The 16,624-nt window shown below is 37.7% G+C and overlaps 1 protein-coding gene and 1 pseudogene across 1 annotated transcript; both read right to left on the reverse strand.

The window, feature by feature from the left end:
* Positions 1 to 3,547: 3,547 nt before the first annotated feature.
* On the reverse strand, positions 3,548 to 6,841 carry LOC132629114 (uncharacterized; annotated as a pseudogene).
* On the reverse strand, positions 6,481 to 14,718 carry LOC132627893 (syntaxin-32-like). Its single transcript, XM_060343503.1, has 5 exons — positions 14,259 to 14,718; positions 12,705 to 12,949; positions 12,325 to 12,497; positions 8,613 to 8,816; positions 6,481 to 7,007 (listed from the first exon to the last, which is right to left on the reverse strand). Exons 1-5 carry the CDS (start codon positions 14,485 to 14,487, stop codon positions 6,848 to 6,850), a joined length of 1,011 nt encoding a protein of 336 aa, XP_060199486.1. The 5' UTR covers positions 14,488 to 14,718; the 3' UTR covers positions 6,481 to 6,847.
* Positions 14,719 to 16,624: the final 1,906 nt, after the last annotated feature.

Genomic DNA, 16,624 nt, shown 5'->3' on the forward strand with positions numbered 1-16,624 from the left:
GAGGCTTTGGCTTCGGGGATAGGAATGGAAGAGGAGTCTCACTTTTGAATTTTGCAAGAGCTTTTGGGTTGGTGATAGCCAATTCGAGTTTTCCAAAGAAGGAGGAACACTTGGTAACCTTCCGTAGTTCGGTGGCTAAGACTCAAATAGACTTTTTACTCCTTAGGAAGGATGATAAAGGTCTGTGCAAGGATTGTAAGGTTATTCCGAACGAATATCTTACAACCCGACATAAGCTCTTGGTGATGGATTTAGCGATCAAGATGACGAGGAAGAAGAGGGTCGTGGAGGACCGACCTAGGATCAGATGGGGGAGTTTGACCACTATTAGTGCCCTGGAGATGGGAGAGAAATTGAAGGATATGGGGGCATGGGATAGTAGTGGGGATGCGACCAGTGTGTGGGATAAGACGGCTAGTTGCATTAGGGTGGTAGCAAGGGAAGTGTTGGGGGTCTCGACAGGTAGTCGTGGTCAGCATCGAGGGGACTGTTGGTGGAATGGAGAAGTTCAAGGGAAGGTGGAAGCAAAGAAGGTGGCGTATGCGAAGTTGATAGAAAGCAAGGATGAGGTGGAGAAGTGGACGAATACAGAACTTTATAAGATGGCGAGGAAAGAGGCGAAGTTGGCGGTTTCGACAGCAAAAACGGCAGCTTTTGAACGCATGTATGTTGAACTAGAAGAGAAAGGAGGAGACCAGAAATTGTTCAGGCTAGCCAAGGCGAGGGAGAGAAAGGCACGTGATGTGGATCAAGTAAAATGCATCAAGGACGAGCATGGCAAAGTATTGCTAGAGGAGACTCTCATTAGACGGAGATGGCAGTCATACTTCTCCAAACTCTTGAATGAAGAAGGGGACAGAGACATTGTGTTGGGTGATTTAGAACATACAGGAAGGCATCGCGATTTTGGCTATTGCAGGAGTATTAAGGTTGACGAGGTTAAGAGTGTTGTTCGTAGGATGCGCAAGGGAAGAGCGACCGGACCTGACGAGATTCCTGGGGAATTCTGGAAGAGTGCGGGCCCGGCAGGTTTGGAGTGGCTGACTAGGTTGTTTAATGTCATCTTTAAGACGGCATTGATGCCCGAAGAATGGAGGGCGAGTGTAATGATCCCTCTATACAAGAATAAGGGAGATATCCAGAGTTGCAACAACTATAGAGGTATCAAGCTGCTAAGCCATACTGTGAAAGTGTGGGAAAGGGTGGTGGAGATGAGGGTGAGGAGAGGTGTGTCTATTTCAGAAAATCAGTTCGGATTCATGCCGGGACGTTCAACTACAGAAGCCATCCATCTTATGAGAAGGTTGGTGGAGCAGTATAGGGAGAGGAAGAGGGACTTACACATGGTATTCATCGACCTAGAAAAGGCTTATGACAAAGTTCCAAGACAGATCCTATGGAAATGCTTGGAGGCTAAAAGTGTACCTGTGGCGTACATTAGGGTGATCAAGGACATGTATGAGGGAGGCAAAACCAGGGTGAAGACAGTAGGAGGAGACTCAGAGCACTTTCCAGTTGTGATGGGGTTGCATCAAGGATCAGCTCTTAGTCCGTTTTTATTTGCCTTGGTGATGGATGGATTGACACGGCAAAGTCAAGGTGAGGTGCCTTGGTGTATGCTTTTCGCAGACGACATAGTCCTGATTGACGAGACTCGTAGCGGAGTTAACGCTAAGCTGGAGTGTTGGAGACATACTCTGGAGTCTAAAGGGTTTAAGCTGAGTAGGACCAAGACAGAGTACTTGGAGTGTAAGTTCAGTGAAGCACCCCAGGAGGTTGACTTGGAAGTAAGGCTTGGTACCCAGGCCATCCAGAAGAAAAGTAGTTTCAAGTATCTTGGGTCTATTGTGCAAGGCAGCGGGGAGATTGACGATGATGTCACACATCGTATTGGGGCAGGGTGGATGAAATGGAGGCTTGCTTCCGGAGTGCTATGTGACAAGAAGGTGCCACAAAAACTTAAGGGCAAGTTCTACAAAGTGGTGGTTAGACCGACTATGCTATATGGGGCGGAGTGTTGGCCAGTTAAGATCTCTCACGTTCAAAAGATGAAAGTTTCCGAGATGAGAATGTTGAGATGGATGTGTGGCCACACCAGGAGGGACAGGATTAGGAATGAGGATATTCGGGATAAGGTAGGGGTGGCCTCGGTGGAAGACAAGATGCGAAAAGCGAGATTGAGATGGTTTGGGTATGTGAAGAGGAGAGACACAGATGCCCCAGTGCGGAGGTGTGAGAGGTTGGCCATGGATGGTTTCAGACGAGGTAGGGGTAGGCCGAAGAAGTATTGGGGAGAGGTAATTAGACACGACATGGCGCAACTACAGCTTACCGAGGACATGACCTTAGATAGGAGGGTTTGGAGGACCCAAATTGGGGTAGAAGGCTAGTAGATAGTCTCGTTATCCGTTCTTATTAGTAGTCGCATTATTGCAATATAATTTCTTGTGCTCCGATTTCTGTTATTATCTGTTATTTCCTGTGCTTTGATTATCCTGTGTTATCTGCTCCGATTTCTGCTATTATCTGTTATTTCCTGTGCTTTGATTATCCTGTGTTATCTGTGTCGCTTGCATTATTTCATTTCCATATCGCTTTGAATCTCTTATCCGAATCTTTTAACCTTTTATCTGACTTCTTTTTATGCTTTTATTGAGCCGAGGGTCTTTCGGAAACAGTCGTCCTACCTTGGTAGGAGTAAGGTCTGCGTACATTCTACCCTCCCCAGACCCCACGATGTGGGATTGCACTGGGTTGTTGTTGTTGTTGTAGTAGTAGTCATATATGCCTATGCTTCATGCATAAATGTCTAAATTTTTCAGTCTTATATGTCTAATGTTCAGTCATCCAATCTTTCCTTGCCAATAATCCTAAAAGTTCACACACATATGTTAGAAGTTTGCTTGCTACCAGATTGTCTGGAATTAGGCTTTGACAAGTCCAACTTCATACGCATATCAGCATACGTCTGAAGTTTTTAAAACTTCATTAAAGTGCATCTAAAATTATTATAAAGCGACAACTTGCAAAACTTTAGTAACTCCACCTATACTTTAAATGAGGGTCCTGAAATAGACTATTTGCGAACTTCCCCTTTATGAACTCCTACTCTAATTCGTTAATCTCTCATCAATGACTTCAAGGACGTAATATGAGAGATTTGGGTGGTAATACATTACAACTGTTATTTTTGTCATATGATCTTTTTTGGCAGGATCTCAATAAAAAATAACATAGGAAATCTATAAAAATCTTTGTGGAAATCATTTTCTTATATTCAAATTTTAAGTGTGTAAGATCATTAACTCTCTAAATTTATACTTTCTGATCCAAATTTACTTTTTAAGACCCAACTAAGGTGCTGTGACTGGCATATATGAGGGTCAAGCTGGCTGAACAGTACACTATGTATTGCCCAAATATTGGGTTGTTTCACTTCTTGTATTTTCTTGATTTCCCATAGATATGTATTTTTACGCTATATATTAATTTCTCTAATTATGTTTTTCTTTTTTCTATTAACAAAAAAGAGCAATAGGCTACAAGCTTTCTACAAATCGGAAAAAGAGATTTAAATATTTTTACACCCAAGTATTCAGGTACTTCCATTTTGATAACAAAAAGGTTTACCTTCAGAGAGTTTTGTCGATAAAGCTGATCAACATTAGTGCCCTCTTCCCTCACAATTTATTCACTCCTTGCTCGTCACTTCAAAATAGTCCATGAATTTTATGTACTTGCCAATGCTGTCATAACATTAAGTACTAACAAAATTTCAAAGGGGTTTAGTAGATAAATCATCATTTCCAAAAGCTTCAGAAACAACTTTGGATGAACACATGCAGTAGCAAATCTGTTCGGACTACTGCAAATAAATTGTAAGGTTGCCCGTTAAGGAAATTGTAATGGTCCTCCGCATTGAGTGTGTCTCTTGATACAAAACTATAGCACATCGAAAACATCAATACGAAAGCTGAGTTCCCAGAATAAAAAGTGAATTAGCAATAACAAATGGGGAACTAGGAGCAGCGGATCTTTTCACCCACATGAAAATCAATGCATCCATTGTCCTTAAAATTCCAGTCCAAGGGAAACCATGTATAGTAATACTTGCCGACAATTATTTGCCTGTAACAGCGGATTGAAAATTGTCCAGAGTTTGCAACTGAAGTGCACTTCATGGGGCTGGCTAAATTCGCATCTCAGACAAAACAGAGAAATGCGGGATAAAACTATGTTAATCTTACCGGAAGGAAATCATGCCCTTATCAATTCACAACAAGGAACAAAACATGCAATGTTGAGTTTCCAGAAAGATGAGGAGAAGCTGAACTGCACACCAGTCTTCCCTCGGTCATGCTCTTGCTGCTTCAGTATGTAGCAGTAATTAACCTGGTGGATGGAATCAAAGTCAGAAATGCCCGGGAAACTAGTATGGACTTGAGACAGAACAGTTCAAAAAATTAATGTCCACTATCATCCTGTAATTTCGACTCCCATATGCTACATTTATGCGTCTGAACATCTGATACCAAATTCAGATTTAGATAATTATGAGTCCAAGTATTGGCCAAGGCAAGAAGCAAAAGAAAAAAAGAAGCAAAATGGGCTTATTGCTCAAAGGGTGAGACACTTTGGAAGGGCATGCTCTACTAAGCATGCTTTAGTGGAGAAGGGCGCAAATGAGCAAATAAAAAGTATATATGTGAATGATAAAATGAGGGGAAAAAAAAAACATTTATTGCATGGTAAAATGAAAGTTCAGAAGCATATATCGCGAAGAAGAAATTTTAGCATCTGAAAACAAATTTTATAGCGAAGAAGAAAAATCCAAAAGCAGATCTTAACATGGATTACTTACCTCCATTCGGAAGAGCTTGGTCGGTACAATGACACCAAATCCAGCCGAAGCTCGGAATGATTCTTTGAATTTCTGTAAAGATAGATCTTTATACGCATTTTCCGTTAATTTGTTCAAGCTTCCGGTACAAGCAAAAGCATGGCCATGAATTCCAGCTTCTCTCAATACCTGCAATAGTAGATCAAAAGAAAGGTCCGCAAAAGCAGTAACCGCAAGGTCTCCTCCCACAAAATCCATTGTAGAAGATGCATCAGAGCTCTCATCAGCGGAATTCTCTGTAACTTGCCTTCTAGGTTCAGCAGGGTGGTCTTAAAGCCCAACAAAGATGATGGGCCTCCCAGTGCACAAACTGGAGAAGAATTAAATAGGTGGGAAGACGTAAGAACCCACTTCCCAATGGGACAGTTACACCAGCAGAAACTCCAATGTTGAGAGCAGCATTATAAACTCCAATTTGTTTTTGGACCTTCTATAAATTGAGCCATTCCCCTTCTTATTTTACAACATTCATTAGACCTTTAGGAGTTGGAGAAGTTTATTTAGGGCGAGAATTTATTATTTTGTACTATCTTTTATTTTGGAAGATGTTCTATCTCCTCCTCTATCCAGATGGATATAGCTCAATTGATTAAAAAAAAGGTCAATTGATTAAATCACATTGTGATATATTTTTCTTCTGTCATCTGATTACATTAGCTTCCGTATAATATATGGTTATTTCGATCCCAAACAAAATCTATCTCCCAAGAACTTCAACAACATATTTTCTGCACCCAATATATTTCACAAGGTTGTCAAAATTAAAAATCACAAAAGACACCTATTTGTTAGGGGATAGAATTATGTTCATTCATATCCCCTTAAATCAGTATCCTCCACACAAACTTTGTGCAAGTAATTCGTGGATATGCTTTCTGGAAAACATACGTATGAAAATTGTCATCTTCTACGTCACGCAACATTTCACATCTATATGACAATATTTCGCAGACTTAAGAAAAACGAAAGACTTCTTGTCTGCTGGTTTTATGCAAGTCTTTAAAAAATTCTTACAAGTAAACAATATTCTCTAATATACTTAAGTGCATCTTCATGAGAAGATAGAACCCGAAGATTTAAGAAAGATTCTTTTGTAAGAAAAAGAAAAGGCTGGTAGTCACCATCTTATTTAATGATTACGGCTTGCCTGAAAGGATTGATGTAGTAATTTGTGGTTTTGCACTAATTGAAACTTGAAAGGATTGATGTAGTAATTTGTAGTTTTGTACTAATTGAAACTTGAAAGGAGTGATGATTAATGCCCTGTGTTTCTTTTATGGATCTCGTTGTTAGTTTCAGTTAACCTACATGGATCTTTCTAATTTCCTAAAGTACTTTGCGTTTAATTTCGGAAAACAGTATACTTCGAGAACATATATATGACTTCTCAGATTTGGTAAACCGTTTTAAAAAGGTACGATGAAGTAGAGCCGTCATGACATCTTTGGGTAGGTTTTAAAAGCAAACTTGAATACTTAAGCTTATCATTGTATTGTGATTCCACATTGAATAAAACAATACAATGACTATCTGTATAAAATATGGTAATAACAATTCAGAATTGAAATGAAGACCAAACGGAGCATAAAATAATAGTACAAGCTTTTTATACCGGGTACTTTACAGAATTCAAATAATTACCATATAAAATAAAACTGCATATTTTTATACGGGGATAGTTTTGCCTTGTTCTGGTAACCAGATGTGACAGCTTTCAACTTAAAGTGGTGACAAAAACAGAAACTGCCGGTCCCAATAACCTCACAGGGTAATTACAATAAGCCGCATCTGATGGAAGACAAGGGTGAAAAGATGCCTCAAAATGGAGTTGCTACCAAATTCGAACTTGAAACAACAGTTGAGTCACAAGGGGGCGGAGCAACTTATCTAAAATACAGGATTATTTGTCTTTCTACATCACACTTTGTCGAATGTTGCCATTGTTCACTATGCCACAAAAAATAGGAAAATCATAAGGAAGAAAATCAACACAAAGAATATCTTAATCATTAGCCATCGATTTGACGAGATGCTATTGAGGTACTTGAGCAGAGCCCCTTGTGCCCCTTCCACATTTGTTAGTGTGTCATCCATGTTCTCATCAATCCTGTGATGGAAACCAAGATATTACTTTCCTGCTAAAAGAATGTGTTACCAACCCCACCATATCTTGACAAAAATCGTAAATAAGGACAATATTGTGAATATCAGTTTAATATCAACAATCAGGTAGTACAAGGTTTTATGCACTACAGAGTGACAACAAGAGAAGCAGCAAACTTTAAGTGCAAGGCACCATTTTATAAGATTCTAAATACAGATAGTTCGAAGTATAAGAAACTTCCATCAACTTTCAGACTTTTCTCTAACCAAGTTAGGGATAAAGCAGTAAACCCTTACCTGCTGATAAACATCATATTGAAGATCATTTATGACATCTCATGCAATTTGATTTCAAAAATATTATCAATAATGTTCAAAAGATTTACTTGTAAGTTAAAAGAAGTGTGCCAAGCATTACATTAATCACAATAGAAAGAGGTTATACAAAATGATGGTAGGATTCATTGAGAGTACACGCATGACATTTTATGTTAACCACAAGTAGATGCTTTCTGTGTCAAGAAAACAAGGGAACAGTTGAGCACCTTTTTCTTTTATAGAGAATGTTGGGAACTGTTCCTAAATCTTCGTGGTATTAAATGCGTGAAGCCTCAGAATGTGAAAGGCTTGCTGGAAGGTTGGCAGCAGTAGGTGATACCAAAAGAGATAAAGCAGATTTGGAGAACTATACAATTGTTTATCTTATAGACAATATGGCTGGAGAGGGAACAAGCTTTCTTTGAAGGGAAGAGAACTCACATTTCCAGAATTAAGGATAGATTTTTACAATATTTGTACTTCTGGTGTAATAGCAGCTTAATAGATAGTTTGAACCAGTATATGGATTTCTTGGATATGCTAGGAAGAAGAGTGTAGTAGGCTGCTTTTGACTTATGTTGTTTTTGTTTTTTTCCTGTACCATCCTGGTACCATTTAATAAAATCTCTACCTTTTTTTTTTTTTAGAGAGAGAGAGAGCTTCAAAAGCTCAATTTAACATAGAATTTACAACAACAATGGCATGTTATTCCCTTGATCAAATAAACCTACAAATTTGAATATATTTGTCATCCTCCCCTTACCGAGTCAGTGTCAACAAATAGGAAAGATTATCAATTACTTATTAATGTTTTTAAGAACTGAGAAGAATTAATCTGCTTCCTCAGACATAAATATGCTATAATATGAAAGACACTAGACTTCTAAATCCTTATAACTAGCGGATGGTCGATGCATGATCTGATCCCAAATTGGATCCTTAATGTTCTCAGACCAAAAGTTCATGCAATGGTTAAAAATCATCTTTTACCATACAAAATAGAATCAATAAAAGACACCAAAGTACTGATCAGAGTGATAAGTCCAGAACTAGTGATTAGTTTACAAAAATTTAACAAACAAAAAATCCCATCGCTTGTCATCATATAATTAACTTTATCATTAGGAGACTACAATGGTGTCAACAGTTGAACAAAGATAACTACATAAAATATAAAGCATTGAGATCTCCTAAATCCTTTTATTATTATCATCATCATCATAATTGTTGCTGTAATATTATCTCCTACATCTTTTTATTTTTCAAGTGCTACAACAATTGTCATACAAACCTGATTGCAACCTCTCCCTGCTGAGAAACCAAGGTAGCAAGCTGATTAAAAATGCCGCCCAGCTCATGGATAGTAGACTCAACATTTTGAAGAGCTTCTGCTCTACTCTGCATGTAGCTGTCCTGCAATGGAACCATCTGCTGCTGCTGTTGCTGCTGTTGTTGCTCCTGCAACAATGGCTGTGTGTCTCCATCCCCTTGCTTCCTACAAGAAAGAATTAGGAGGGAAAAAAACTTAATGATACTTAAAAACCCCAAAGCTGAGTGTAAAAACAGATGTAGAACAGAATCTGGTTTATCTTCGCTGTTTTTTTCCAGATAATGATTACAGTTTGGACAAAGAAAATTAGAAAAGGATGTTTTTTGGGACAAGCAGAAGTAGACAAGTATGCTAGTATATAAATTATTTTGTACATTAGAGGAATAGCTTCTCGTTCTGATTTCTCTTAGTGTACCCATGAGATTCTTATTCGTATAGATGGTTAGCTGTATTTTTGTAGAATATCATATTTTACTGCATGATCTTTACTTTTTGGTATACTGCTCGGCTGCTTGCATACGAGAGTTCTTCCAAATATTTAATAACATTATTCAACTTATTAAAAAAGTGCATGGTCATGTAACTTACAAGTTATAACAACTACACCTCAATCCCAAGCTAGCTGGGGTCAGGCATATGAATCCGCATAGTCCATTTAGACCCATCTCAATCCAATATTCTATAAATTTAGGTTTCCTAACCCTAAAAGTTCTCTACATTCTCTACTTGCACAAAAATCTCCCAACAAAATAAAAAAGACTCTTAACAAATGTTGGACTAATTTGACCGTACCAACAAAATTTGGCCGAAAGCTCAACTAGTTGGGGATCTTTTTCTTCCATTATACTCTATTTTCAGCCAAGTTCTGCATGGATTTTAAGAGATTATAGATATCTCAAGATAACTTCCTTTCTATGATTTTAAGTCTAAAACGTCCTGTAATACCTTCAACCAATCATTGTTTCACTACCAGTTCGCCTACATCCTCCTTTTCTTCATATTTCTGGGGGTTCAAAAATTGATCTCTAAAGATTGACAAATTTCCAAAATTTGTCTGCTAGGCTCACCTAGGTCCTTTGACTAAGCAGGAACAAGAATAGAACAGGGCAATGTTCTATTCTTTCCGAGAATAGGAGTGGGGAGGAAGCACTCTACAGCTTTATAATTAATACCACCGACCCAACATCCCAATACTTTTTCTCTTAATCACTAGTAGCTGCAGAAAGATAGAATAAGCTGACACTAACAACCTCAACTAGTGACATGCATATATTTCAATTGCCTACAACATACCTCCAATGGCGATAACTCATCTTGCCCCTCCCGAGTCCCTCAGCTACTATGTTTCCTCCCGAGTCCCTCAGCTACTATGTTTAGACCTTACAGGGCATCATCTGCCATGGTGCAGTCATCTTTATTGACCATAGCACAAGCACCACCACCCCTCCCTCTATTTTATTTAGCTACATCAACTTATACTACATTGCTATTTGTTACTTTCTTACAGTTAATAACCATCACATAGCATTGTCATATTCGGCTTTTCTGCCATTATTAATATGGCCAACGCTGCTCCAAATTTACTTGTAGAACAGTATTTTCTAACATATACAATACTTTTTGACCGATCTGTACCATTTTACCAAAATTGTCGCTAAACTATACATTTATTGAACTAATACAAATCTGGCTAGATTAAAAGAGGGAGAGACTTTTGGGCTACCAATGAGGTCAATAATCCATATGGTGTAACTGTCTGCAGGTCAATCAGAGCATGGTGGCCTTTTTGAAGAGCCAATCTGTTATCAGAGTAAATAATGGCAATAAAACAATCTTTTGGAAGTATAGGTGGCTAGGAAACAGAAGTTTGGAGGAACTATTTCCTGATATGTTTGCTCTGGCACAACATCAGAACAAAACAGTGCTGAAATGTGGTCACCTCAAGGCTGGGATTGACTTTCAGAAGAATGTTGAATGACTGGGAAATACCTAGATTAGTTGAGCTATATAAACATTTGGAATCTTTCCAAGGGCTGAAGGATGGACTGGACTGCTTGTGGTGGACTGGGTATAACAAGGGGCAATACAAAGTGAGCTCAGGCTATAAGATCATGAACATGACTGAGCAACAGACCTCTAACTGGCCTTGGAGACAAATTTGGAAAGCTAAAATACCTCTTAAGGTAGTATGCTCACATGGTTGCTAGCCAAAGAAGCTGTTTGGACTCATGAAAACTTGAGAGAGAGAAGGAATATCTTAGTTTACAGCTATTGCTTATGTGGGGAAGCAGCTGAGACAGTAGGACATCTGTTTTTCCACTACAGAATAACTGATCAGCTATGGAAGATTTTTATCAATCTCAGAAGCATTTCTTGGACAATGCCTAGCAAGATTGTAGACACTCTTTCTAGCTGGGAGGAGGCTGGGATTGGGGCAAGGAATAGAAGTTATTGGAGGACCATTCCAGCTTGCATTTGGTGGAGTATCTGGAAAGAAAGGAACTCCAGATGTTTAAAGGATAGGAGTAGCCCTCTACAGAAGATCAAGCAAGACTGTATGTTGCTGCTCTATTTTTGGTGTACAAAGAATCCCTCAGTAGATGCAGAATCAATCCTAGAAGTCCTTTACTCATGCAAGGATTTTCTTTTTCTTAGCATCTTAGTTTTCTTACTTTCTTTTGTAAAGGGGGTTTTCAGTACTACCTAAGTACTGGTCTAATACAAAGTAGTAACCTGTTCAAAAGGAAAAAAAGAGGGAGAGTAGACGGAGAGAGGGAGAGAGATCAAATAGATAACCAACAACTATAGCAAGACCAAAGAATAGTGCACAACGATTCCAATACAGGCAGTTACAGTAACTAGGTGATACGTCAATAGTATATTGATAGAAGATAAATAACGAAATAATGAATTGAAAAATGATATGAATAATAAAAGGAGGCCCAGGGGAAGAAACAGATGAAGGCAGAATAGTGTATGTTAGTGGGGAGAGGCATGGGGAAGCGTGGGTAAGGGGTAGGAGTGCTCTTTAAATTTCTCATGATTTTTAAAGCAAAAGATCATGTGAAACCAAACTTCCCGGAGATCAGCCCCCAATCATTCTTTTACCCAGATATAGATCAAAACTTCCCACCATTAGAACTGTCACCATACCGCATTGGTCTCAACAAGGTGCATGTCCTATTCAATTTCACCAATTTAAGTTTCATGGAAGAAGGGGGTTAATAAAAAAATGGATTTGGTAATGGATTAGACGAATAGTATAATAAAGGTACTTAGGATTATGAACATGTTTGGAGAAGCTATTATCTGGAATGTCCAGTACTTAACTTGGGGAGATAGATTAGGCCATAAGACCAAACAAAAGGTTATTCCCACGACAGGAAGAGCTATCTCCTCTTTCAACCTTTAATTCATGAATCATTTGGAATTTCTTTTTGGCATCAGTGATCATGTCAAGATCACCAAAAGCAAAGGTTGGAAAGAAGAACAGACTCCTTAAATTTCATCTCCTCTTTTGAATAAGTTAAAATCATTTGTATTAAAAATATAACAAGCAAGATGTTCCAATGTTACAAGAGAAACTCATGGCTGCTGACCAAGCATCTATTCAGTTATAGCAGGCCTGTGAGGCATGAACTACCAAGACGGTGTAAAAGAGTTTCATCCTCACCTTGGAAATAACTGAGAAGAAGAAGGTGAACCATTAGCCCAAGGAGGAGGGCTGGCTGGTGTATTAGCAGTATTCCTTGAAGCTAGTGGACGTTGGCGCATAAATGGATTTGAAGCTTCTTTGGTAGCTGATGAAGAAAACAACTGCCTTCTGTTCTCATGAACCTTCATATTCTGGAAACAGAAATCCAAGAAAATGGAAATGACTATAATGACGTGTATTTTTATACTGTTAACGACAAAAAAGTTGAAGGAGACAATGTAGTAACCAAAAAAAAAAAGTAAATAGAAGCCTTCACTAACTTGAGACTCACAAAAGATATATTTGAGTAAGAAAACAGGCTAATAACGAAGATAAAACCAGCATATAACTGATCTCACCTCAGTCCGCATGGTGAGTACTTCTTTGAAGTCCTTAGTGGCCGTCATCAGTCTGTTCTTCAAGTCATCTACAACAGTAGTCGAATGACTAGTGGTATCACTATTACCACTTTCACTGCGAGCATTAGAGTGAAGCTGGAGATCTACTACAGCAGAGTTAAGTGCTGTAATATCTTGCTTGATAACTGCAGTCAGCTCCTGGATTTCTATAGTCGGATCATCAAAAACGGAAGTCCTTTTTGCCACTGCAGTGAGACATATAACACTATTAGATAAATATCAGAAACCTTGGCCCTGATTATTAATCACAACATAAACAAGTGTCAAAGAGCCAAGGCCCCGGTGTACTAAACCACATAATATGTAAAATATAAGGGTCGACATCTAGTGACTACAATTTTCATCTTCTCTATTATAGTTTGAGAACAAACCAAAGCATAAATGGTCAGGTTTGTAGGCACAACAACGTCCAGGGAGGGACTGCAGTATTAATACATAAACTTGAACAAGAAAAGCCATTATGGTCCTTGCAGGACTACAGAAGATGGTTATACTTAGTTGCTCATTCCCCAAATTCTCTTTGGCATCCATAAAAAAGGTCAGTTTCCCAAGTTTGCAACTCTATTTCCTTTTACATGAATTTATAGCAGGCAGAGGACCGTGCTTAAATCCCGCCATGTAAACAATCACACAAACAAATGGGACATAGAATTGAGTTCTTAATACAAGATAGATATCCAACAATTAAATGGAAAGTGTATAAGAGACTAAGCGCCCGTTTGACCATGGATGGTTTTCAATTTTTTCCAGAATTTAATTTCAGAAAACATTTTGGACATAGAATTGTTACAATTTTCCGAATTTGAAAAACTCCAAGAAACTGTTTTCACAATTTCCACTGCAAATCACTCACAAAAAAATAAAAAATAACTCGAATTTGTATTCACGTCCAAACACAACTCCGATTTCCAAATACCATTTTCAACTTGACAACAAATATTACAGCAATTTTTTCCAAATTTCACAATTCTTATGTCCAAAGGCCCACTACGACATATTATAATTGCAATTTTCCTCCTCTCCAAAACAAAATAAATAAATAAAGGAAAATTACGCTCTGTGTCTATTTTTGAAAATATTTATGTCACGTAGCCCGTACTTCGTGCGCAATAATTTTCAAAAGCTGTACCCAAATAACATACTCATTAAGTTTAGTGAGACAAGACTGACTTACATTTTTAAGTTTAGCTTCGCAATGCAAACAATCTGGCAAACAAATGGGATATAGAATGAAATTCTTAATACAAGATAGATATTCAAAAATTAAATCAAAAGTACTTGAGAGACTAAAAGACATATTATAATTGTGATTTTCCTCATCTCCAAAATAAATTATTATAATGAGACAAAATTGACTTAAATTTTGCTAGCTTCGCAATGCAAACAAATGGGATATAGATGAATTCTTCATACAAGATAGATGAGAAACTAATTATAATTGCAATTTTCCGCCTCTCCAAAAATAAAATAATAGATGAGACAAAATTGGCTTACATTTTGCTAGTTTTGCAAGCTTCTGTGAGGTTCGATGTATTCCGTAACCAATTTTCGAGGCTCGTTTATTGAACTCGGATTGCACAGCGATAGTATTCCTTTGTTCCTCCGATCTAGAAGAACTGGTGCTAATCGGCCCGTTCTGAAATGACTTTTTTAACCTTTCGGATATACTCTGAAACTCTTGAGTCCGATCTCGTATTGACGCACTCGCCACTTTCACAGGCATTTTCAATAAAGTGTAGATCGGAGATGAAATCGAGGATTTTACAAACCGATTGGATCTCTGCTTGAATTGCGAATGACGATTTTGAAAACCCTAGATCTTGCGGAGAGATACGGTGATTGTTGATTGTAGATCAGATGAGGAACGTTGAGGGGACGAGGGACACCATTTGAGCTGACGGTGCAGTTTTGATGGTTTTATCCCAACCCGAATGTTTTACCCACGTGAGCCAAAGACTATTTCTAAAAGGAAATATTAAACTACGTGGCAAACATTTACATTATATATTTACAGATATATAGTTATAGTTTCAAAAAAATTATGAAACCTAGCTATATTTTGGGTTTTATAGCAAATATATAAGACACAAGGATAACTGTATGCGCTGATACAGTACGCGTTGTTACAGTTCTTTCACGCGAAATTCAACATATCCGTCTGATACAGGTGATACACACCCGATACTTTTGATATACACCATCTAGTACAGTTGATACTTGGCTAGTACAGTTTTTCTGTCTAATACAACAATTATAGCTACGTTTAGAAAATACACAAACTGTTATTATGTTTCGTAATTACGCTCTAAACTATAGATGTTTATGAAATTTTCTCATTTATAAAACTTGTTATGTGCCATTGCTTTTAGTTTTACACTATTATGGGGGAGGCATTGGCAAAATGCTAAGAATTATGAGTAGGATAATACAATATTTAGTTGGATGGATCAAAAAGTAATTCTTCCATAGTTAAAAGCACAACATTTATCTATTATCCATATATATAAAAAAAATGCCTTCAACAAACATTAAAGTAATAAACAAAAAATTAAGAAATAAAAAAAAAAAAAAAAAAAACACACACACACACATGACAATTTTTTCCCCCTCCCATTTAGGAGGATTTATAGTGTTTCCACACTTCCCCTCCAGTGTGACTCGAACCCAGGACCTACCGGTCGTGGGTGGAGGTGCTTAACCACTGAGCCATCCCTCACTTGTCCACACATGACAATTTAAGAGCACTAGTTGCATTTCTTTTTTTTAACACTTTCAAACATTTACCCAACTACAGCACTTTAAGCCAAAAAATAGCATCCTTTCATTTTAGGCTCCAATTATATATATATATATATATATATATATATATATGTCTCCAACATCAATGTTAATGAGATTTTGAAAATCAAAAATTAAAAGAAGTAGTTAAACTTTGCTTGGTTGCGTAAGATTCGAATCAACTAAGAGCTCGTTTGGCTTAGCTTATAAGTTTCTGAAGCTGTTTTTAGCTTTTTTGAGTGTTTGACTGACCAGCTTATAAGTCATTTTGTACTTAAAATAAGCCCAAAAAAATAAGTTGGCCCGTTTGGCTTAGCTTAAAAAAAACAGCTTATAAGCCAAAATAAAATAAAATGAAAGAGTGTATATCTGTGGTATATCAAGTGGGAAAGAGTGTACTAGCATCTCTATAGCTGTGTATATATGTGGTATATCAAGTGGGAAAGAGTGTATACCTACTCTATGAATAAAAATCTTGTGATATGTTTAATGCTATTTGCATATTTGGGCTCTGTTTCTCTTTTCTATTTTTCTGTGTTTCATGTGGGCTTTGTGATGTTAGGCCCATGACCTTGAATCCTGGATTTGTTCTTTTACCTCAGTTCATAAACATTAATATGTGTCTTCCTGTCTAAATTTTCGTCCAAGCATAGTTTTTGTTTTATTTTGACAAATTGGTATGTTATGTATCTCTTTACTTGGAATATTTTGGATGCTCTCTAATTTACATCCCCTTCTTTCTTTGCTTGCATGAAAATCCTACTTTTTTTTGTGGGGGGGCGGGGGGGGGGGGGGGGGGGGGGGGAATGGGATTTCTTTACTACGCAAAATTCGTTGGGCCAAAGGCCCAATACCCTTCTTGATCGAGTCCATGGGAAATGAATAGAAAGGGAAGCTGATATGCTTTGAAGGCCCAGCCAATGGGTGAAAATGGCACTGATGGGTTTGGTAGGCCCATCAGTTAAAAATTCATTCTCCTTCTTTCTCCGTTTATGTATATTTGCCATATATATGTTGTATAGGTACCGAATATGTGATTATTGGAACACATTATGCATGTTAGAACTTAGGAAAATATTTAC

Source organism: Lycium barbarum, chromosome 2 (genome assembly GCF_019175385.1).
Source record: "Lycium barbarum isolate Lr01 chromosome 2, ASM1917538v2, whole genome shotgun sequence".
In the NCBI taxonomy this organism is placed as follows: domain Eukaryota; kingdom Viridiplantae; phylum Streptophyta; class Magnoliopsida; order Solanales; family Solanaceae; genus Lycium; species Lycium barbarum.